Raw genomic sequence first — 22,174 nt, forward strand, 5'->3', positions numbered from 1 at the left:
AAATAAACAGTTGACAGTTAGTGCTCGTGTCGTTCTGTGTTCCTCCTTTTGTCCGGTCTAGTTACGTGCTGCTCTATTATTATGGATCACCAACTCGTCTAACAAACAACACTTCTTGTCCTTGTAGCTGCCACTCAGCTGCATGTAAGTTTGGTGCAGAGTATAGTCACCTTGCATTTCTTTGAGGCCTGTGCATTGCACCGTATTTTCGCTTCAGTCGTTTACTTTCTTTCTTTTTTTTGATGCTGCAGCTTTCTACCATCTGTCTGTGCGTGGTCCCTGCAGAGTGTGTAATCAGAATCCCTTGCTGATGAGTTGCAGTGGCCTACAGTTCTGCTGTGATGGCTGTGTGTTAGCAGACCTGCATGGGGTGCACAATAATTATCTGCCATGGCTTGGCGCATGCCTGCCATGATGCAGATGGGATTCATGATGTAGACTTCTGCTGTGGTTTTGTGTTTTTTCCTCGAGGCAAGGACAAAAGGGAAATTTCATTTGTGGAAGCTAGTGACTCTAGTCTGCAAGAGAGATCACTTTAGAAAGGGCGGTTGAAAGATGCATTTTTAGAAGAAATTTATATAGGGATGCATTTTTAGAAGAAATTTATGTAGGATTGTGTTTCTGATACGATGCTGCAAATCTTTGGACACTACAAAATTTTTTAGCCAGTCGGTGGTCGGGGACCCTTTTATTTATTGTTTATTTATTTCAATGCAGGCCAATATGTTGGCTCATGCAGGAGGGGCTATACAAGGCATTTAAAATGACAAATACCAAAGGAAATACATGGGGTTACAATCAATGAGCAGAATAACGAAATACAATGCTGATTCACTCAAGAAAATGCTTCTCAAGGTCTTTACTGAAATTGGAGGACTGCAAAATGGCCTCAGGAAGAGAGTTCCAGTCGGAAACAGACCGTGGAAAAAAAACTGTGCTTGACAGATTCAGTCCTTGCAAAAATGGGTTCGAGCAAATGAATTCATGAATGGTGTGTTCGGCGCGACAATTGTTTGAGAATTGCGGAGCGTGGTATGTTTAATTTATGTGTCAAAAAGATTATGCAGAAATGATAGACCGTAAATTTTTCTGCGTACTTCAAGTAATGGAATATGGTTGGTTTTCATTAGTGTTGTAGGTGAGTCTAACCTCCTGTATTTGTTATAAATAAACCTAACCGCTTTCCTTTGCACCATCTCTATCTTGTATATGTCTTACTTTATGAATGGATCCCATAATACCGAAGGAAACTCTAATTTGGACCTAATAAATGTTGAGTATGCAAGAAGTTTAACTTTTCTTGGGGCATCTTTAAGCTTCCGCCTTAAGTATCAAAGCTTAGAAAAAGACTAGGAGCAAATGTCTGCAATGTGGGAAGTCCATGTTAAGTCATGTGTTAACGTTACCCCTAAATATTGTGGAGCCTTGGGGATTAAATGATTTAGCAGGCTGTAAGAGAAAGGACTAAAAAGTTTTTTGTGCGGAATTTGGAAGAGAACAGTTTTATCAAGGTTTAATTGCGTATCCCATTTTACACACCACAGATAAACATCTAGAAGCGCATTTTGCAAGATGTAGTGATCATTTTGTTTATTTATGGTCTGAAAAAGTATGCAGTCGTCTGCAGAAAGCTTTTAAAAGACACTTTTGGGGACATTTTAAATGTGAATGATCTGTTGTTTAGCTAGGAGCAGTGGTAATGCATGTTTCCCTGAGTGACATCAAATGTGTCACTCAGAGCAGTACAAAGTTTCCTCATTGTGAGAAATACTAGCTTCTTCTCTTTTGAACACCACGCCTCCAGTGGCATTGGTGTCATGTGTATTAGTAATTCAATATGGAAAGATAAGAAGTTTTCCGATATTATTTAACCTTCGTTTGAGCCTGAACGGCGATACACAAAGTCCTGCTTGTTGTCTTTACTGTGCCTGGCTGTGTGGATAAGTGGTCAGCGGTTCCTCATTTCTTTCCGAGGTTGAATTTTGTATCTGGCCCTGCATCAATACAAGCTTCCAGTTTTGTCAGAAGTCTCTCTGTTTTAGCAAATCGTGCTACTTTTCTTTGCTGCTGGTGTTATGCTGCCCTTGTTTGTAATGTAAATTGTGGGGTTTAATATTCAGAAGCGACACGTGGGCTGTGAGGGGCATCTATAAGGGAGGACTATGGATTAATTTAGTCTATCCAGGGTTTTTTAAATGGTGCTGAAATTGCAGAGCACACGGGTATTCTTTTATTTCACCTCCATTGAAATACTGCCGCGGCAGCCAGGGTTGAACTCAAGACTTGGGATCAGCAGCTGGACATCAAAGCCACTGAGCTGCTGTGGCGGGGGCCTTTTGTTAGGAAGAAGGGCTTTATCCTGTGGGCTTTGTTACTTTAATACAGCACATAGCTTTGGTCACTCTTGGTAACAGAAAGAAAAAAAAGTTGGGTGAAGGTTTCTGTTCATTTGGTAGCATGCTGTGGCATGAAAAAAAAAAAAAAATTAAAAGAAAACATGATGGTGGTTTGTGTGAAGCCTGTGCACTGCTCAGTGTTGTAGAGGCTTGATTATGTAACTGCGTTCCAGCTGTGCATCACAGCCTTCTAGGCTTTGCTGTGGTCTTGCCTTTTTTGTGAGTCCTAGTTTACTTTGTGAATTGTTCGGTGTCTTATAAACCAGCTGTGCTGTTCTGTGCAGGGTGCTGTCATCTGCTGAAAGTCTTCGCCAGATCACAATGCAGTTGAATGGCCTGATGGCAGACACCAATGCAGCACTAAATGGTGAAATGGCTACACTGGCAGACTCTTCTTCTGGAGCGCTTCGAAGTGCAGACGCACTTCTGCGGCGAAACCAAGAGTTGGCTACAGCCCTTGAGGCCTTACAACAGGACAGGGATCAGCTTGAATTTCAGCTGCAGGAGTTAGTGAGTTCATGTCTCCTTTTCTTCTCTTTTAATACCATGACATAGGAATATGTTGAACTTCATGTGAGCAAAATTGTGATATTGTTTGTCTCTGGTCTCTTCAGGTGCTTGTGGGGATAACGTCAGAGGCAAAATAGTTTTTCCAAGTCTTGGCATAGGTGGTCTTTTATCATTTTGATCTCTAGCAGGAGGTTGTTTTTTTTTTAATTCACAGTGAATGTCATTAACTTTTTTCTTACGGTGTGGAATATGACCGTTTTCTGAAAGATTCAGTACAATTTTTTTTCTGTAAAAACTATTGGATTCAAAATTTATAGCAGTACCAGAAAAAAAAAAAAAAAGCTGAATAAAGGTGCTTTCTTGGCATATAAGTTTAAACAACAAATTGCGTGTTGCAACAAAAAGTGTTATATTTGCTGAAAACGAGATTTTAGGAAAAAATTGAACAGAAATTGTAAAGACATGTTTGTATTTAAAAAGCAAAAAAAATTTAAAATTTCTGAAATATGCTGTTCTATTGGCCATTATCTGCGAAAAAAAATCATTTCTGTCTTGAATAGTATTTTTGCTACAAAACAATAACTGCAAATCCTATAGTTGTGCACCGAAGTGTGGCTGGGGCTTACGGGTGGGCTGGGCTGCCGCACAGCTATCACAGTCATCTCTTCAATCTGAGGAAAGTGATAAATTGGTAGATTTTGCTGCATGCTTGTTTTTTACTATAAGTACTTATGATGAATAACCTGCAGTGGCTCTTTAATTCTGTTCACATTTTGTGCCATGTGCTTTTGAGTTCTGAAGTATTATAACTGGTTATGTCATTGTTGCAAATGGATGCATCTCATCTGTTTCAACTCACTTCTTAATGGATTCATAGTTCACTGCTTTAAACACATGGGAACTGTAGGGGACGATGTCTAAGTGTTCACAGTACCATGGAAGAGGTAGCTTGCTTACGTTTAAAAAGATTAGGTCATGGCCATGTGTGTATCATGGTCACGTGTGTATGGAGCCGGCCCAAAGGAGCAGATGACACATTTGGCTTTTGTCAAGCGATGCAGGCAATGAATGACTCTCACAATGTCAATATTTACTTCACCTGTAGCATTCATTTTAAAAGTTGATATGAAATGGAATGTAGTCATGTTCACACAACAACTTAAGCAGATCTGTGTGGTTTCTAATTTAGTTTGAAGTAGGTAGGCTCGACCATGCAGTTACTTTTGTCCTTCGTGGCTCAACTTAGCTTTGCACCAGAAATGCGCTGATTGTCTTCTCTAGTATAGTGTACACTGTTGATGGGTACCCTTAGTGTGGCCTCATTTCCTGTCTGGCAGAAAGGGAAATTGGCCCGACAGCAGCGTGAGTTTGACCGAGAACGCGAGGAAAAAGAGGAGCAGGGTCGGCGTGAGCAGGGTGCCCTGAATGATCAGCTCCAGGTGCACATTCAAACTATTGGCATCCTGGTGGCTGAGAAGACTGAACTGCAGTCAGCCCTCTCCCAGAGCCAACAGACAGCCAAGCAAAAGGCAGGTGAGTGAGCCCATGTAGAGGATGTGTTCAGCACTGTTGCCGTGTCTGCACGTAACCTTACTGTCATGGCAGTGCCACACTGGGCTTGGTGGTCAAGTTTTCTTGAGAGTTGCAGTTTCACAAACAGCTTTTTCAGTGCTTGTGTATTGATAAATAAAGTAGTTGTCGCGAATCGGGGTGACGCGTCCCCAACTGCTGAAGGGGAACGCTTTCGCGTGCAGGTTCAAAGAAAAGAACAAAGAAATCAAACAGAACAAAACTAAGCCGTGTTTATACTTCAGAGGAAAGGAGCCAATAACAGAAGTGAAAACACCAAGGAAAACACATACTAGGCACGCATAGAAATCAACAGATAAAAAGGAGAGAGTTCACCAGATACAAAGCGTCCCAGGTGGAGCGAGAATGCCTTGCAGGTAGCACAGACGCGGGTTGGCGAGTTGCGATGCGTCGCTGGTGTTGCGTCCAGGGAGGCGGTGGTAGGAACGGAGATGGATACAGGAGACGCTGACGAAGTCCTGTCAGCTGCCCCCAAGAACTGGGCAGCTGCAGCAAGAAAACCGTAGCCAGGTTCTGTTGACGGCGTTCCGCAAACACCGTAGGCTTGTGTAGCCTATCCAAGGAAGCATTGGCTGCTGCCTCTTCCGACCTCGAAATGGATGCAGTAGGCCTGCGTCGTAGATTCAAGGGAAGTCGGACGGCAGCACAGACCCGAAGTCTGACGGCTGCCACCTCTACGCTTGAATGAGGCTCAATGGTCTTGCGTCGATGATCCAAGGGAAGTCACTGGCAGCTCGAACCCAACGTCCGACAGCTGCCACTTCCACGCTTGAATGAAAGACTTGTGGTGCGGTGTCTTCCTTTACACCTTGGTTTCCTGACACGTAGCCCTACGCTCCTCATGCCTGCCTCGCGCACACCACTCGCACGAGCACACGCGGGGCTGGCACGCACAGCGCTCCGCTGTCCGACGCACCACTGCCGACACGTCGCATTCCAAAAATCCCTCGACAGTGTGGTGCGCACATCATAGTAGTTCATTTGATTTTTAAAATCAACAGCTGGCTTTCATTCTGATGCAGTCAGGGTTGCAAATGCTTTGTAATTGATAAACAGTACTTTGATAAGAATCCCACCTCTTTAGTTACTCATTAGTGTATTGTCTGCGCGCTACGAGTTATCTTGCTTTAACTCTTTTGTTACCACTGGAAAAAGGACTGTTTTTCATTGGTCTCAAACTTTTTTTTTCTGGAAAAATTGGGATAGGTAGAAGTTTACAAAATGCATAACGGTGATTGAAATAGAATGCGCTTTCTAATCAAATTTTTCCAACACAAATACTTGTTTTAAATATTGTGAAAAAAAATCGAAAAACGCAACAAAAAGTTAAAAAGGAACAAAAAATTTGTATTTATATGACAGTAACTCTCCAAAATAATTTATCAAAAAATTCTAGAAATTAAAAAATGATTCAAATTCTTTTTATGACTTGGCTGTAAAATGCAAAAGTTATAACTCAAATATTTTTTGAGCTGGAATTTTTTCTTTGCGCTCTTTGAAGAATCTGATTTTAGGGTGTCCTTGATATGATTTTTACAGTCCGACAAAAAAAAAATTTTGAAAGTATTATGTTATGTGCCAAAATAAAGCTTGATAAGGATGCTTTTTTAAAATACAAAGTGTAACTAATACCATTTCAGGAAACACCGAGAAAAATTATATAAACACAAGTATTAAACAAATACAAGTATAGCCGCCGTAATATTTGGCATAATCTCGACATGAAAATTAAAAAAAGGTAATGAAATGCTATAAAACATGAAGACTCTCTTCGCTTTAGAAGAGCCTATTCACTCAAAACAAACATACTCGATGCATCGAAAATATCTGCTGCTAATGCAGTAGAATCACATGCAGCGGGGTTTTTTTTTCGAGCGCACACCATCCCCATGCTCGACGCCATGCTTAGAGCGGCCTACGCCGCAACCTCCGCTTCAAGAACATTTCAGAAGTCTTTGTCTCATGGGGAAATTGCAATCTGCGCAAAAAAAAGGAAACTAGTTTCTGAACAACAAAGCAGATGGCACCGCATCACTGTAGAGACTTCATAGCAGTACTCTGCTTGCACAAGCATACCGGAAACCAAAAGCAAAACTAACAGGCTAACATTCCGAGCTCTTCTGTTTCTTCTGTTTTGAGCGTCGGAACCAAACTCCGACGATGCAATATCGTCGTCAGTGGCCCTGCTCTCGATGCATTGAAAATATCTGCTGCTGATGCAGCAGAATCGCGTGCAGCGGGTTTTTTTGTGAGTGCACACCGTCGCTCTTCTGGGAGTGCCCTACACCATACTCCTCACTTCAAGGGCATTTCAAATTTCGTGCCTCGTGAGAAAATTTGATTCTACACAGAAAACGAAACAGTAGTTTCTGAAGAACAAACTAGGCGACACAGCTTCGCCATAGTGGCTCCATAGCAGCGCTCCGGTTCGCAGAGACGGACCAGGGACAAGAAAATAAACAAACAGGCCAACGTTCCAGGCTCTGGTTGCACAGTTTGAGCTTCGGAAACAAAATCTCACGATGCAACATTGTCCGTCGGAATCCCTGCTACTCGATGCATCAAAAGTATATGCTGCAGACGCAGCAGAATTGCGTGCAACGGGGTTGTTTCAAGCGCGCGCCATTCCCATTGTTGACGTCTTGCTTGGAGCGTTCAATGCCGCACCCTAAACTTCAAGCGCATTTAAAAAATTACCACCTTGCTGCAAAAATACAAATTATGCAGGAAATGAAAGTTCAGTGTGTGAACAACAAACCAGATGACTCAGCAAGTCCATAGCGGCCGCGATCACTCTGTCGTAGCAGTTTGAATTTTTCGATCTACGTTGATCGAAGCCTAGTGGCGTGGTAATAAAAGAGTTAAAGAGATAATATGCTTTTTTTGGGAGCCTAGTGTATTGCTTATTTATAGATCATTGGGTGATGTAAATTAATAGCTGGTTGGTGCATAATTTTGGTGTTTACCGTTTGCAGCTTATTACTGTGTTAACTACTTTCTTATTGCTGGAATCAAAGCCCAAGTCTTGTTATAAGGATTGTCTATACTTGTCATTTGTGTTGTTATACATTAGCATTGATGTAAAGCCAAACTGCTGCAAAGTATGATGTGAGTCATTATATGATGGTTTGCTTTATTTATTCCCCTAAAGACATTTAGGCCAAGGTATTGCAAAAGCATTGCTCACCACTTCTTCACTTCTGGCTTTGGGATAGTTTTAGTTATCGAGGAAGCAAGACGAGTTGTGGCCAATTTTTTGCATGACCAGAAAAAAAATTTTGCCCTAATTTGTTGACTTGCCATGTTGGTACCTCTGTGTCACATCTTCGACTCTGTAGCATTATGTGTTGTGAGCTCTGCTATGTGTCCCGAGTGCTAGTTATTTTTACCACAGTTCACATAATATGTGCAGAATAGGAAAAATTACCTTGGTTGGTAACAGGTTTTACCGAGGTGGCAACACCTTATGCTTCCTTTTTGAAAACCATGCAGTGGAAACAGAGGAGCTTCAAGGCCGGCTGAAGGCTCTCCGTGAGCGGAACAGTGATCTGGAACGTAAGCTCAGTACTGCTAGCAATCAGAGCCAAGTCCAGGAAAAGGTAAGCTGTATTACATGTCTGATAAGAGGTGTGTATGACATGTTCTTGGAGCTGCTCTTCTTTCTGAGCAGAAAATGTAGGACCCCAAAGGCACTGCTTTCTTTCAACATTTGGCAACTCAGTGATGAGCATAGTGCATAAAAGTGACCCCATTCACATTTCTCAAACTGCAATAATAACTACTTTTCATTCAACACCTTTAAACGATTATTTTTTAACCTCTCTTTATGGCTACAAATGTCTTTATATAAATGGGCACACTACTAAAGGCTTACTATGATGTCAAGCAGTTAGGACAGACAGTTGCTGCAGTTTGTATATTGCAGCTATAATGAAAGGGCTTGCTTGCCTGTGTAATGGCATGCAAGATCTATCTTTAAAAATGGCATGTTGAACTCATTGCAGTCATTATTAATAGCCTAAAAATTCAATTGTGATTTGGCAACAGCTGCAAGTAATTAGTAGTTTGTGTTCACGTTGTGCTATGAAAGGTGCATCTTCATTATGTTAGTACCATTTGTTTTGAGGGAAGTGGACTGCCTCAAGACAGAAAACTACAGGCGTAGGTGTGTATTGAAATTAACTTGAGAAGTTAGTGCCTGGTTGTTTTGCAGCAATGCCGAACATGTTCTGCTCATGATTAGCTGAAAGGTATTTGAATGTTGCAGAGCACAAAGGAATCTCAGAGGGAAGTGGATCGTCTGAAGACAGAAAACTACAGGCTTAGGTGTGTATTGAAATTAACTTGGGAAGTTGGTGACTGGTTATTTTACAGCAATGCCCTACATGTTCTTTTTTTATTTTTCTGCCCATGCCTTGCTCTAAAGCAAATCTGTGGAAGAGCTAAGGCAGGAACTGGCTGAGCTGTCCGACAAACTGAGCAGAAAGGTGCGTAGTGATTTTTCTGCCAAGTACCGTGTAATATGGTATACTATTTACATTGGTGTTTTTTTTTTTTTTACGTATGGATTTTGTGTAGGGGTAATTGAGTAGTGAAATTTTGGCTGCAATTTAGTGGTTGCATAAACCTGGATACCACATATTATACCTGTTGGTCATACAAACTACAGCTTTTATTGCACACAGGGCATACATGTTTTCATTTGAACATGTGTGTAAGCACTCCTTGGAGTCAGTGGTGCAGCCATCTAACGACTGGCCAAAAATGTGTCACATCGAGAACAACTTCTGAAAGATAGTATACGTATATCACTTACTTGTTGCCTAAACGAGATATGTCAGACGTTTTTCAGTGCCATGTTGCTTGCTTGGCATGGATGGCAAAAGTGTGGAGTTGAAATGTGCAGAAGTACTATGATTGATCTACACCTCTTCGAGTAAGAGCATTAGGTAACCAGAGTGAATGTTTGATAATGTTGAATATTCGGTACTCTATTTGATTCAGATTTTTGGTATTCAAGATCTCGAAGTATTTTTCACAATTGAATAATGTTTGTGGAACATTTCTGGAATAAAGTTTTGGGAACAAATACCTATGGCTTAACCGAACCTAGCTGAGACCCCGTAAATACCGTATTTGCTCACTTAATTTACGCACTTTTTTCCTTTAAATTATGGTTTCAAAAAGCTGGTGTGCAAATTACTCGAAAATTTTCATAACACGTCCTAAAAAAAAAACTAAAGAGGTCATAATGTGCTATATCTACTGCATATTGCTGCCTAAAAATAGACCCCCCCCCCCCCCCGCCCAGTTAGAGGTCCATGTACTGTGCGATGCCAGTGCACGTTTAAGAACCCCAGGTGGTCAAAATTTCCGGAGCCCTCCACTACGGCGTCCCTCATAGCCTGAGTTTCTTTGGGACGTTAAACCCCATAAAACCATAACATCTATAGACCCAGCCACCCCCCTTTCCCCCACATCTCGCACCCCTCGCTGGCTATCCCCCAAAAAATTTTACTCCGAATGTATACGCAACCCCCCTCCCTTCCTGTCCTGCCCCTACGTTTTATAGTTCCCCCACACGATGGCATGATGGCGCATGCGCAGCTCAAAGCACTAAACATGCAACTATACAATCGCGAAGCCAGTAGTGAGAGGCAAAGGAGATAACGAGCGATAAAACTGCGCCCTCGCGTGTGGCCCGGCTGACTAGTGGCAAACCAAACAGCAAACGATTCGGTTTCAAACTGTCATATCAATTACTATGCGCAGTCCAAAAACCTGCCTGCCAAAAACTTTTCTGTAGTTTCGGATTCAGGCACGCGTATAACTGTTTGTCTAGTAAAGCAACCGGCAGCACGAGTGAGCCGGGTAAGCAGTGCACAATTTGTGCCCATGCCACTCGTGCTGATCTTCCCAAGCCTGTCTTTTGCGCACCCACGTACATGCTGGTGGTCTGGCGCAGCAGAGATTGCAAAATATGCAAGTAAGAGTTTTTTTTTTGTCTTTAAAAAATCTGGGCAAAAAGCTGGGGGTGCACAAATCATGCGCGGGTGCAAATTACGCAAGTAAATACGGCAGGTCGGCTTCGTGTGTTGCTTGATTCCCTTAGATTTCGAAAGCTCCATATGCACTTTTGTTAAAGGTTGACGTGGGGTCAATGCTGTATATGACGACATAGCTTCAGTGATTGTGACAAAGCTTTAATGGCCTTGTGTGTTAGAGAAATGTATGGTTTTGAAAATGCCTTTCGCGACATTCAACCTGTTTTGTGCGCCAAAAATATTCGAAATATTTACTTAGAAGTTTTTGGAGGAAGATTGCACTTCAGTTCAAATTCACTTTAAATTCACTGCAAGCCACAAAAACAGTGTTCACACAAGCTAGCTACAATAAAGCTAAATAATAATATAGTGTGGTGGTTCATGATGTGGTAAAAAAGTATATTCTTTTTAACCTGTGGAATTATTCACAAGTCAGAACACTAGAAGTGCAAAAATTGAATCTAATTATACTCATACCAATTCATTCTGAATTTGAAATGTAAGCATTAACACTTAACATGTTTGATTTTAAAACCTGAATTGTTATTTTAAAAGGAGTCGCAGATTTTATCATCACCTGTTACAACTTGACTCACTATGGCTCATGTAGCTTGATGTCGAGTGCCTTTATTTCAGATTTACACTAAAACCTCATTAAAACATTTTTTTAAAAATCTGGGAGGAAAAAATGTACTATCTAGGAAAACATATGATCCAAGTCACCTAAATTTTACAAATAACTGTTGAATGAGGTATGAAAACATTTATTAGTAATTTCACTTCATAAAACCATTGATTTATTTTAGTGCTCACAGAATTTGGTCCGCATTTGTGTTGTCTTAAGCGTGGAATGAACTTCACCACACTCCCGGTCGCTGGACGGCAGTGGCAAAAGTAGCCAAAATTGTCATTTTTTCGGATGCTTCGCCCCCTTGCACTTACGCAGTGTGGGGAAGCCACTGCGGCGACTGACTGTAGTAGCATTCTTGCTTTTCTTGCTGCATTCCCCAGACCAGGCTAGTTTGTATGTAAGCACGTCGTTGTAGTTCTCAAATGCTTCGCCCCGTAGCTCTCAGGCTCCACGAAGAAGCCGGTGCATTTCTTTTCTTCATGTCATGTCTTCATAAGAATGGCCTCCTCGTAGGTTCATGCACTATTTTTTTACTTTTTTTTTTGTTTCACGCTGGTGCTCCAAAGCACTGCAGAAAAACTGCTATGGTGGGTGGCTGCTGCTGCATTCTAGCTTATGTCGTGTGTCCCCATATTCGGCCCACTTGTATGTTTGCACAAGTGTGCGTGGTCACTACACATATACGACTAGAATTTGTGGAAGTTTTAAACATAGCAGCCGGGAAAGCGTGTTATTCAGGAACATATCAACCGGGAGACAAATAGTGTAACTCTGTGGGACATTTTTGATGTCCGTGATTTTTAGCGCATGAACCAGGGATATATCAGTGAGGTTTTACTGTATTTATTTTGTTTGTATATATGGTCTTGCCAAACCATTATGGGAATCAATTAATGTTGGGGGAAATTAACAAAAAAATTCACTACAAGAGGCCGCCGCGGTGGCTCAGTGGCTATGGTACTCGGCTGCTGTCCCGAAAGACGCGGGTTCGATCCCGGCCGCGGCGGCTGAATTTCTTTGGAGGAGAAATTCGAGGCCCGTGTACTGTGCGATGTCAGTGCACGTTAAAGAACCCCAGGTGGTCGAAATTTCCGGAGCCCACCACTACGGCGCCTCTCATAGCCTTAGTCGCTTTGGGACGTTAAACCCCATAAACCAAACCATCACTATAAGAGGATGACATGATGGTGAGGTGTTCTATACTTTATAGAGTAATACATATATAATACAAGCGAGACCCAAACATTGTAGCAATTTAAGTCTTGTTTAAGATTGTGGATGTGATATTGCAACAATGTGGAGAATGATAGAGAAGATACAGTGACACCTTGTTGCAGCAAACAGCTTCATTTGGATATGATGCTGGGGAAAGTGCATTGAAACTATTTACTAAACATTTATATTCATGTTTTCTCATAGTGTTGACCATGCTGGCAGCCATATAAATAGGCTTCTTTATGAATGGATTATTGATATCGTTATCCTTTATTAAAATACTATAATCACTATCTTAAATTATACTTTTCAAGAGGGAGGACCACCATAAACTTTTCAAAGTGTTGTACGATCTTGTGACTCACTCACTGAAAACAAATCAAGCTGCTTGTTTCTGCAAATGATCAAGTATATATCTTTATATACCTATATTGCTGGGTCCCATGTGGGGCATGTATCCTCTAAAGCACTCCACTCTAAAGCACTCCACTCTAAAGCACTCCAGAGACATGTTTGTGGTTTCCTTAAGCTTTGAAGGTGCCTGTCTGTAACTGTAATGCCAAAGGATTGAGGCCACTCATATACTTATGAAAGGCTATTCTTTGTGGATCTGATTAATCTGCATGTCGGAAAGTTGAGGTGCATGTTCTGCTACACGGTAATAGTACATAGTTGAGGTGTTTCTGGAAGCAGTCATAACCAGTGTTGTAGTTGACATCATAATAGACATTGTAGTCGCCTATATGTAGTCTAATTTGACCAGAAACATATTCAGCAAGGTCATTGATATGTAGCAGAAAAAGAAGACCCAAAATAGGTACTTGTGTGGATGCCAGATAAAACACTAGTTTATGATGATGCATGCCATTGAGAATTCCGTGTGGTCCTCTTTCAAAGAAATAACATACATGTTACAAAAGTCACCCTCTGTAATAGGGTGTGTTGAACTGAATTAAACACTTTGCAGAAATTAGAAAGCATACAATTTACTTTGTCTACAAGCACTTTGCAGAAATTAGAAAGTGTACAGTTTACTTTGTCTACTGAATTTAACTGCAAATTCTGCCTTTCGTGTGTCGCATAAAAAGTCCATGTCTGAAACTATGCTTGGTTAGACATACGCTAGCCAGAGGGATAGCTCTATAGTCAGTGGTTATGCTCTTTTCACCGCTTGTGTAAATAGTAATGGAATTTGTGCTCATCTGTTTTACAATTAAAATGCCTTGCTCAAAGGAGATTTCAAACAGTGTAGTTAGGAAAGGGGCTAGAGAAAATGCACACTTCATTAATACAAAGTTGGAGGCTTGGTCTCGAGCAGAGACTGAGTGCATGCTTCAAACAGTTTAATGCCTGCTTCTGAAATGTAATTTGCATAAGCCACTTTTTATTCTGTAAGCTTGTGAAGGTTACATCTGGTCAGGAATATGCAAAGTGAAATAGGGATAAAAAATATCTGCATTTGTTTCCTTATCAGATGTGTGGTTGGAACTGGTCAAGATATCAGGGATATCCTCTCAGGTTTCGTGTTAACTCATCTGTCTTCCTGGCCAAATAAAAGTACTGCCTGAATAAATTGGCTCTTTTTATTTATCCTTGAGAGTGTGCTTCTTCATTCAAAGGTTATCATTTTGTCATCTTGCAGAGATGACCAGTGATGGGACAGAAGTCTGTGTCAGAGATTACGATTTTATTTTGAATAAGTTTGATAGTGGACTGATATCTGAGGATAAACTTAGTGACTGTAACACGAGCAGAAATATGTTCAGCTTTCATGATATTGAGATATAGTCACCTTTCATGAAGGATTACTTTGTGCAGCATGGTAGCACGCTCATCAGGTTGTGCTCAGGAGTTGAATATCATGACCACTGAGCCTACACGGCATGTGCAAGAATGGGGGTCTTCACGCCACAGGGCCCCCCCTCTGAGACTGTTTTTCGATGACCTACCGTAAACATGCACTGTTGCAGTGTTTAAAGTTAGGGGAAAAAGTTCAGAACCTCCACATTTATTCTCATTTCTTGTTTGTTCTCTAGTCTCCTGGCAACATGTTGCGCTGGCATATTCCGGGACACTGATAAGCTGGATGTGTTTTTTCTGGCACCCTCATATGTGTCTGTCTTCGAGCAGGTGTACATCACAGAAAGGATTTTTCAAGTTCCCACAAATATTGTCTTGGATGTTTATCACAAGGTCTGCATGTTTTTCATTGGGCAAGGCAGAATACTTCAGGTGCAGCTATTGTGTTTTAGATTAGATGATGCATGAACTACCCAGCATTTTCCATCAAAGTCTGCATAGTCAGCCTTCTGTTGTGGTACACTGTGCATTGCGGCCAGGCTGCTGTCCTTCTAACTGTGGGAAGCAATAAAGTTCAGCTGTCAGTGCTTGCGACCTGCTCTGTCTTGTGCTTGCAGTCAAAGGAGGCCGAGGAAGGACAGCAGGAGCTGGCCAAAGTTCGACAGGAGCTCTCATTGGCCCAGCTGTATGCCCAGCAGCTTGGTGGAAGCCAGGCTTCAGAAGAGGCTTTGGGCCGCATGGAACAGCTGCACCAGGAGAAGCTGCATTTTGAGCGTCGTGCAGCTGAGGTGTGTCCTCAGGACCATGTGTCATTGATTGGTACAAGCAGCAAGCCGTCAGCGAAGTTCCTGCATTTCATTCAAACTAGGTTTCTGCAAGTAAATAAGTACCGGGATAGATTTAGGCGTGATAGTTTAGGCTGTCAGTATCGATAATGTTTTTGCTCCAAATTTTATTTTATTTCGATATCTGAAGACACTGTAGTGTACTTTGACAAAAGGACAGTCATTGAGCTTAACAGGTTCTTAGCCTCCATGCATGGCAAGCAGAATGCATTTGTTATCTACAGAGGAAAAGCTCACGTTCACGCACAGACAAACGTACAGACAAGACGCCGGTGCTCGGTTTGGTAACGAAGTCTACCAGGCTTGTGCTCAGCTTCACGCATGGCTGGGTCTTGCTGCTGCTCACACTTTTGCTTCTGGTCAGGAATAGAACTCTAGTTAGTCTCGGTTTCACTTGGAGAACTCTTGTTTAAAAACGAATAGTTCCTGCACGTGCAGCAGTCGTGCTTTATTTTTAACATGCACACAGTAATTTACCAAAATGAGCTTAATTCCTTGTAGTTAATAGGTTTTCACTTTTTTTCCTTTACTCTTCTGCTCCCCCAGTGCACAATTTTCTTGTATTTTGGATGGTGAGAGCAGGTGTGCATGTACCTGCTGTGAGGCTATAGCAATGGCCGAATTTGGCAAACAAGGCTGCTCTTGTTTGTGCCAACAGTGGCTCAAATCCTGCTCAGAGATGAAGTTTTTTTGTGGTGAAATTTTTTTGCTGTATCACTTCAAGGAGTGATGCAGCAGTGATACGCTGCGAGGACTACCACTGTCCATTCATGGGTGCGGGCTGGGACACATTTTTCTTTTTTAGTTCCAATATAATCTATGTCCATTCATGGAACAGCTCTGTAACATTTTATCTTATAGCTGTAAAAAGAAAGCAAAAGAAGCACCACTCCCTCCTCCCCACTTCAGCTGACCTCTCCATCTGGCTGGCTGAGTAGAATGTGGTACCCCATTGAAAGCCAAGAATAAGTTTAAAGAATGTTATCTAATTTATTGTTGTTGTGTGTTGCACATGGCAGCTAACATTACTGCTTTGGTTTCATTTGCAGGACATACTGCTTTTTGTTTAAAACCCCTAACTCGCACTATGTGCGAGACCCTGTATATTTTACCACCCCATGCAAATGTACTGCATGTTTGCTCAAGAATAAGGGTGAACCTCAAAATGGTAGAAATATTTAACAAGACCAATGCTGCTGAAACAAACCGCCAAAATTAATGACACCGTAAATAACAATAAATTCTAGAAAAGTGCTTGGAAAGGTGCCCATTAAAAATGTGGTGAGGTAACAGGTGACATGAAAACTAAGCAGCAGTAAAACCCAAAAGTAAAATAAAAAGTAACAAAATTGATAAAGGACATTGCCGTAGGATGTACTAAAATGAAGTTATCGAGGAAATAGTGAAAGTGGCAGTATACGCAGTTATAAATCGAGAAAAAGAGAAATTGCAGTGTGGATTTTGGCAGCACAGAAAATAAAGTCACCAACTGATCTTTCGGACTCGGGAAGACCCGAAAAATGGTCTGAATAATTGAACAGTCAGGCACACACGCGCGCGCGCGTGTGCCTGCCTGGGGGCACCCAAATATGCACGCAGCTACACACAGACTAAACAGTGCGCTGTTACGGTGTTCCCTTTGACAGTTTCTTCATAAAGAAACCCTAGTATTGTCAGACCAGGAATCCATTTGGTTGCTTTCTGGCTTTGAAACAGTGTTTTTTCTTCTTTTCTTTTTTTTTTTTTTCAGTATAAAGATGCCATGGAACAGATTGCTGCTGAGAAGCAGCAAATGGCATCTCATTATCAGTCTTATGTGGACAGTGTTTCACAACAGCTTGAGACATACAAAACTAAGGTAAGATGAGCACTTCATTTATATTCTTTTTAGTCTTTTATTGTGGTACAAAAAATGAAAGAAAAGTAGATGCCCTTTTATGTGAACTTTGAGTCTACCAGGCTTTGTGTTAGGTGTTATATGTGAGCTATGAACAGATGGTTAAGTTATATACTATGCACAGATTATTCCTCGTTTAATAATTGAACATGGTGTCTTGTAGGCAAAAAATTTGCTTAGGCGAAGAAAGAAGACACAGGACACTGTCTTCTTTCTCAGTCTTCGGAAAGTTTGTGCCCACAAAACATCATGAACAGCTTCCAACTGGCCCATCTTTCTATTCTGTGAATAATTGAACCCTCCTCCTCCACCTTATTTTTTTAAAGCGGGGACCCTTGAAATGGAAGCACTTTTCTTTGTTTTTTTTGTAGTACAATGTCATCTAAGGATATGGTCATAGGGTACCTAATTTTCCATTAATGCTGTGAGCAGATGTGATGTATGGTGCATACATTGGTGTTGTGACATTTCTCTAGTTTGTGTGTGCCTTGGGACAATCAAAACTTTTCTTTGTTACCTTTGTTGTTTTTTGCTGCATTAATGCCATAAAAGCTGGGTACGTACCTGCCCACTCAGTTAAAAGCTGTATTTGCACATTTTGACGTCAGTCGTTGTCTAATGAGAAAATTTATGGCTCAGAAGCTGGACATGCCTATGGCTCCTGTGACTTCAGAGTAACTTAATTTGGCATGATAAAGATTTGTAAGAACACATACTTAACTGCACATGGAGTATACCAGCCGTTTCAGGTAAGGTGGTCATTAAGAGATTTGCAGCTGACTGTTAGCCATATCAGTTCTTAGAATTTCGAAAACGCGCTACCCTTGCTGCTCTGGCTCAACTAATTTTGGCTGCATTATGCCAAAATGCATATACTTTCGAGAAGCATGCAGGCAAAGCAACCCCTCTAGTGCACATAATTAGTCGAAATAGCCCATTTATGTCAAGCCACAGCGCTGAGGGTAATCGCGCTTTCGGAATTTATATAAAAACTGATATGGCTTTTACTAACGGCTGGCTACAAATCTCTAATTGCTGTCAGATGGCTATCATTAATAGTTAAAAGGTTGACTATTAGAATTTATTTAATCACTTTACTAGTTAACATGATTTGCCTGCTTTTTGTTGTCTGCCAGCACTGGTATTACTACGTCGCAAAAGACTTCTCTTTACCTCAGAAAGCCTATTTTTAAAAATTAGTGATCACGTTCCCTGAAACACCTGGCATTCACTGTCAGATCTTATAGGCAGCGGACGGCTCCCGCACAGCAACACTATCTCAACATGTACCACACTGGTGGGGAGGTCACGACTGAGAGCATCATATGTTCAAATGATCATCATATGTTTTGACAAGGACGGGAAGTAGTAGTTGAGGGTTGCTACTACCCGTTCTTGTTCTTGTGCATGAATCATTATTTGAATGTTCATTTCTATACGAATATTTACATGATTATTCAGGCACACAGAATAAATCGCAACAGGACAAGTGCAAGAAGGAGCAGGAAGGCACACATGCTGTATGTCTGACACATGTCTGATCTGCTCCTTCCACAGCCCTTGTCATAAGTCATTCAGGTCTGGTTTCTGAGCTGTGACCCAACTATTGCTTACGCAAGCTATTCTGAAATGTTCATTGTTTTGTTTTTCAAGTTGGCAGAAATGTCAGAAATCAAAGAAAGCCTCGAGAAGAAGCTGCAGCAATCGCTTGACAAACCAGTGCTTCCTGCTGTGCAAGGTAGGTGACATCATTTGTGGAGTTCTTGTAAAGTTCTCACTTCGCATTTTTACCAGGTGTGTGCGATGTTTGAACTTTCGAACATGAATGAATATGTTTTGTTATTCAGTTCATATTCGATTTGAGAAATTTATATTAGAAAACTTCGAATATTTCAAAGTTGCCAAAATATTCGCTAGCAATCAAATACTGTAGCACCTTTCATAAACGATACTGTGGTAAAACCACAATATTCGGTCAAATTAGCCAAATACGGTAGAACCTCGATAATTCGAACTCGGTTGACTCGAAATCCCGGATAATTCGGAGAATTTCTGTGGTTCTGTAATTTCTAATACAAATCTGACCGGAGAATTCGAAGTGGCGGCCTGCACCGGCCCGGTTAATTCGAAGGTCTGGTGTGCTACGTGGGAATCCCCTATCTCAATTTCACCGCAAACCGGTGAAGCAACGGCCCCTCAGAGCTGTGAGGTGGTGCCGCAGAGCGATGCCGATGCTTAATGTGCGGAGTGCCCTAATTCTAATACTCCCAGCACAAGAACAAGCCTATGGTATGGCTTGCAGACCGCCGAAACTCATGCCTGCGCTTTTCCCGTGATGCAACCCTTCTTGCTCCATGCCCGCGACGGGTTGACTTTGCCTAATGCTGGCCTGCGCCGTTTCTTTGAGTGATCTGTCGAGGTTAGAGGGTTAGAAGGATGTAAGTCTAACTTTTTTTGGAAAAACAGCCACACGGCATGAGGTAGTTTTGGACGAGTGGCGAGTAGTAGGTGCTCCGTGCCGGCGTCTGTTTACGGCACGATGCATGTGCTCCAGGCATCAAAAAAAGCGATTAATTCGTATGCAAATCGGTTCCACTAATGAAAATTCGAATTACGTGCCATTTACCTGGTTTGTTCGTGCTGGCGGTCGCTTTCTTGGCTTCTCTAGACTCTGGGTGTGCTTCCTTAGTTTTCTTGGCTTCCTCGGCGTTGACTTGTAATTGGAGTCTTCTTTTTTTTTTTTGCCAGCAGGTGCTATGGGTGGGAGGCTACGCTTTTACACGGAAGTATATGGTATTCGCAAAGTTTGTTCATACAGGTAGCACGTTCCCGCAACGAAATTTTTTGCCTGGGTCCCACTTTTTTGCTGTGCTTGGTTAATTTGAAAACTGTTTACTGTTGTGATTGGCTAGCAGAGTAATACAAGACGCCGCGGACTGTGGCCCAGTGTTAGCAACAGCTGTTTTCTTAGGTTGTATCCTAATATGGTGTCACACCCCCTTTAACACCCACCCCCCCTCGAGGGGTGTAGCCAGGAAGTGGCAGAGGATGGGAGGCGACGGGTGGTGCGAGGGAGGCCACAGTCACCAATCAGGGTCAAAGGGTAGGGAGAGGAGAGGGAGTACGGGGTATAACTGTGGTTTTTGTGTTCGATTGGGAGAGTGGAGCAGCGGTACAGCGTGTCGTGTGTCCTGTCAGTCCACCAGCAGCAGTGGTGGCTCGCTTGGCAAACTTGGAAGCAAGCGAGAACGCTGCTGCGGCCGGCTGTGGCACTCTACATACAATAAGGAAGCCGGTGACACTGTGTGGCAACGTGTTGCATTGTATGCATTCGAGCATTGGAGGGGAGCCTTGTGGTTTAGGCCAGATTAATATAAAAATTCTCTCTCACACCACAGCTATCAGACATTTGCGTTACAGATTCGTAACTGTTCTATGATTTTTCTTTTTCTGGTGTTAAAAAAAATGCTTTTTGGTCATTTTTTATCTATATCCCCCCCTTGAAAATGAAGCTTGCTTAAACTGAGTGGCATTGTGTCTCATGCAGGCAGAGGGTTTGTGATTAATAATGGTGCTGGGACAAGAATAGAAGTCATTAGAGATTGTCATGCAGTTATATTTCTGCATGCTCCCATGTGCAGTTACATTATATCTGTGTGCCATACTTTTTCATGTCTCTGTGCCCTTGTCATTGAGGTACACCTGGACATTGAAGGTTTCACAAGTGACAGAGGGTTTTGCACTGGCACTGTGGTTCTACCTGCTGAATTCTGCTAAAAACACTGACTGCCAACTGCTAGAAAAGCTGGCTTCACCTTTAAAGCCTGTTGCATTTGGCAGGTTACTGATGTTTCAGTACTTGGCTACAGTGACATACAAAATGGCAGCTGATGCGGCTACAATAGGGCTTGCCATACTCTTTAGGGCAGAATTTGAAAATGAGGTGTACAGTAATGGGATGAGCATGTAATGGATAAGGTGTTACGTTAAATGTATTTTTTCTCATGCTCTGTACATATTTTTACATTTTTGATGGTCTTTGTTCTTTTTTAATTACAAGGTTTTCTCGATAAATATTATAACTGTCTTTTTTTTTTTCAGTTTGCGAGGACCCCGAGTCTAAGGTGAAGCTTGAGCAGTTTGAGCAAGAGCTAGCAACCCTGAAGGCCACTTGTGAAACACAGGTGATGTTGGCATGCCCTGCGTGTTTTGGAGCTTAGGGTTGTGGGAGTAGTCAGTGATTGCATGGGCCATTCTCTTGACTGAGGAGGAAAAGTGCGATGTTTTTGCACAAAAGTGCACTGCTGTAGTATGGGTTAAAGTTTTGTTGCAGTCAGCACATTTTAATTTCACTTTTTGGGATCATGAACAATGTCATGTGACATGTAGGTGTGTAAATTTTTAAATTAGATTTGTTTTTATAAGAGCCTAAGTTCTCATTTGATTGGTGTTCCAATTTTGTTCTTTCTATCTCTCTTTCTTTCGTTTATTTGCTTTGCTAGCATTTTGTCTGAATTCTTGTTGACTTCAGCACTAATGCAGTTGGCTATATGTATAAAACCGGGGATTACCCTTTTCCAGATACGGCTAGAAGTGCCATATAGAGAGGATAGGCATAAGAGGATAAGTGTGTTGCAGCTTGGGATCACTTCTGCTGGGAAGCTCTATTTCATGGCGGTACGCCACTGCAAATGCAGAGGAAATACCATGGTTATGATACATGTCAGCTTATGTTTCTGGTTTGAAGACAGTTTGGAGTTGGAGGCTCTTTTCTTCTCTTGTGGAGACTTGGCAAACTGTTGCATTTGCTACTTGGACTGCCCTATTGACCAGTGCATTGCATTTACAGGCCACTGACAACCGGCAGCTGAGTGACTTGCTTGCAGAGCGTGAGGCTCAGGCTGAGGAGTTGGCAGCAGCATTGGAGCGGCTGCGTGAGGATCATGTAGAGAGTAGCCGGCTCCTGGAGGCTATCCAAAGCGAAAAGGTGGCCGCCAGTCGTGCTTTGTCCCAAAACCGTGAGCTGAAGAGGCAGCTGGAGGAGATGCAGGACGTCTTTGTGAAATTGGTGGGTCCTGTATTGGCACAAAACTTGCTAGTGGATTGAAATTGAACCCACTGTGAGTTCCTGACAAATTGCATTTATGCTGAGCAGGTGCTGTTGTGAATATCATTGGCTTTTATGGATGTAATTGTATAACACTCTACTTCTTTGTGTCTTTTGTGATCTGCATTTACCATTTGCC

General features: G+C 42.0%; 1 protein-coding gene across 5 annotated transcripts in view; it reads left to right on the forward strand.

Moving 5' to 3' along the window:
• The window catches only part of LOC149352303 (golgin subfamily A member 2-like), an 80,262-nt gene that overhangs the window by 26,635 nt on the left and 31,453 nt on the right, over positions 1 to 22,174 (forward strand). For all 5 annotated transcript variants that reach the window (XM_089581477.1, XM_089581474.1, XM_089581473.1 and 2 more), the window contains 10 exons: positions 2,681 to 2,906; positions 4,244 to 4,439; positions 7,989 to 8,095; positions 8,764 to 8,822; positions 8,923 to 8,983; positions 14,804 to 14,974; positions 16,782 to 16,889; positions 18,582 to 18,666; positions 21,030 to 21,112; positions 21,778 to 21,996. In XM_089581477.1, coding sequence (XP_089437603.1) covers positions 2,681 to 2,906; positions 4,244 to 4,439; positions 7,989 to 8,095; positions 8,764 to 8,822; positions 8,923 to 8,983; positions 14,804 to 14,974; positions 16,782 to 16,889; positions 18,582 to 18,666; positions 21,030 to 21,112; positions 21,778 to 21,996 — 1,315 coding nt within the window. The remainder of the gene's footprint in view (positions 1 to 2,680; positions 2,907 to 4,243; positions 4,440 to 7,988; positions 8,096 to 8,763; positions 8,823 to 8,922; positions 8,984 to 14,803; positions 14,975 to 16,781; positions 16,890 to 18,581; positions 18,667 to 21,029; positions 21,113 to 21,777; positions 21,997 to 22,174) is intronic.

Source organism: Amblyomma mixtum, chromosome 3 (genome assembly GCF_055824585.1).
Source record: "Amblyomma mixtum isolate Tamu chromosome 3, ASM5582458v1, whole genome shotgun sequence".
Classification (NCBI taxonomy): Eukaryota; Metazoa; Arthropoda; class Arachnida; order Ixodida; family Ixodidae; genus Amblyomma; species Amblyomma mixtum.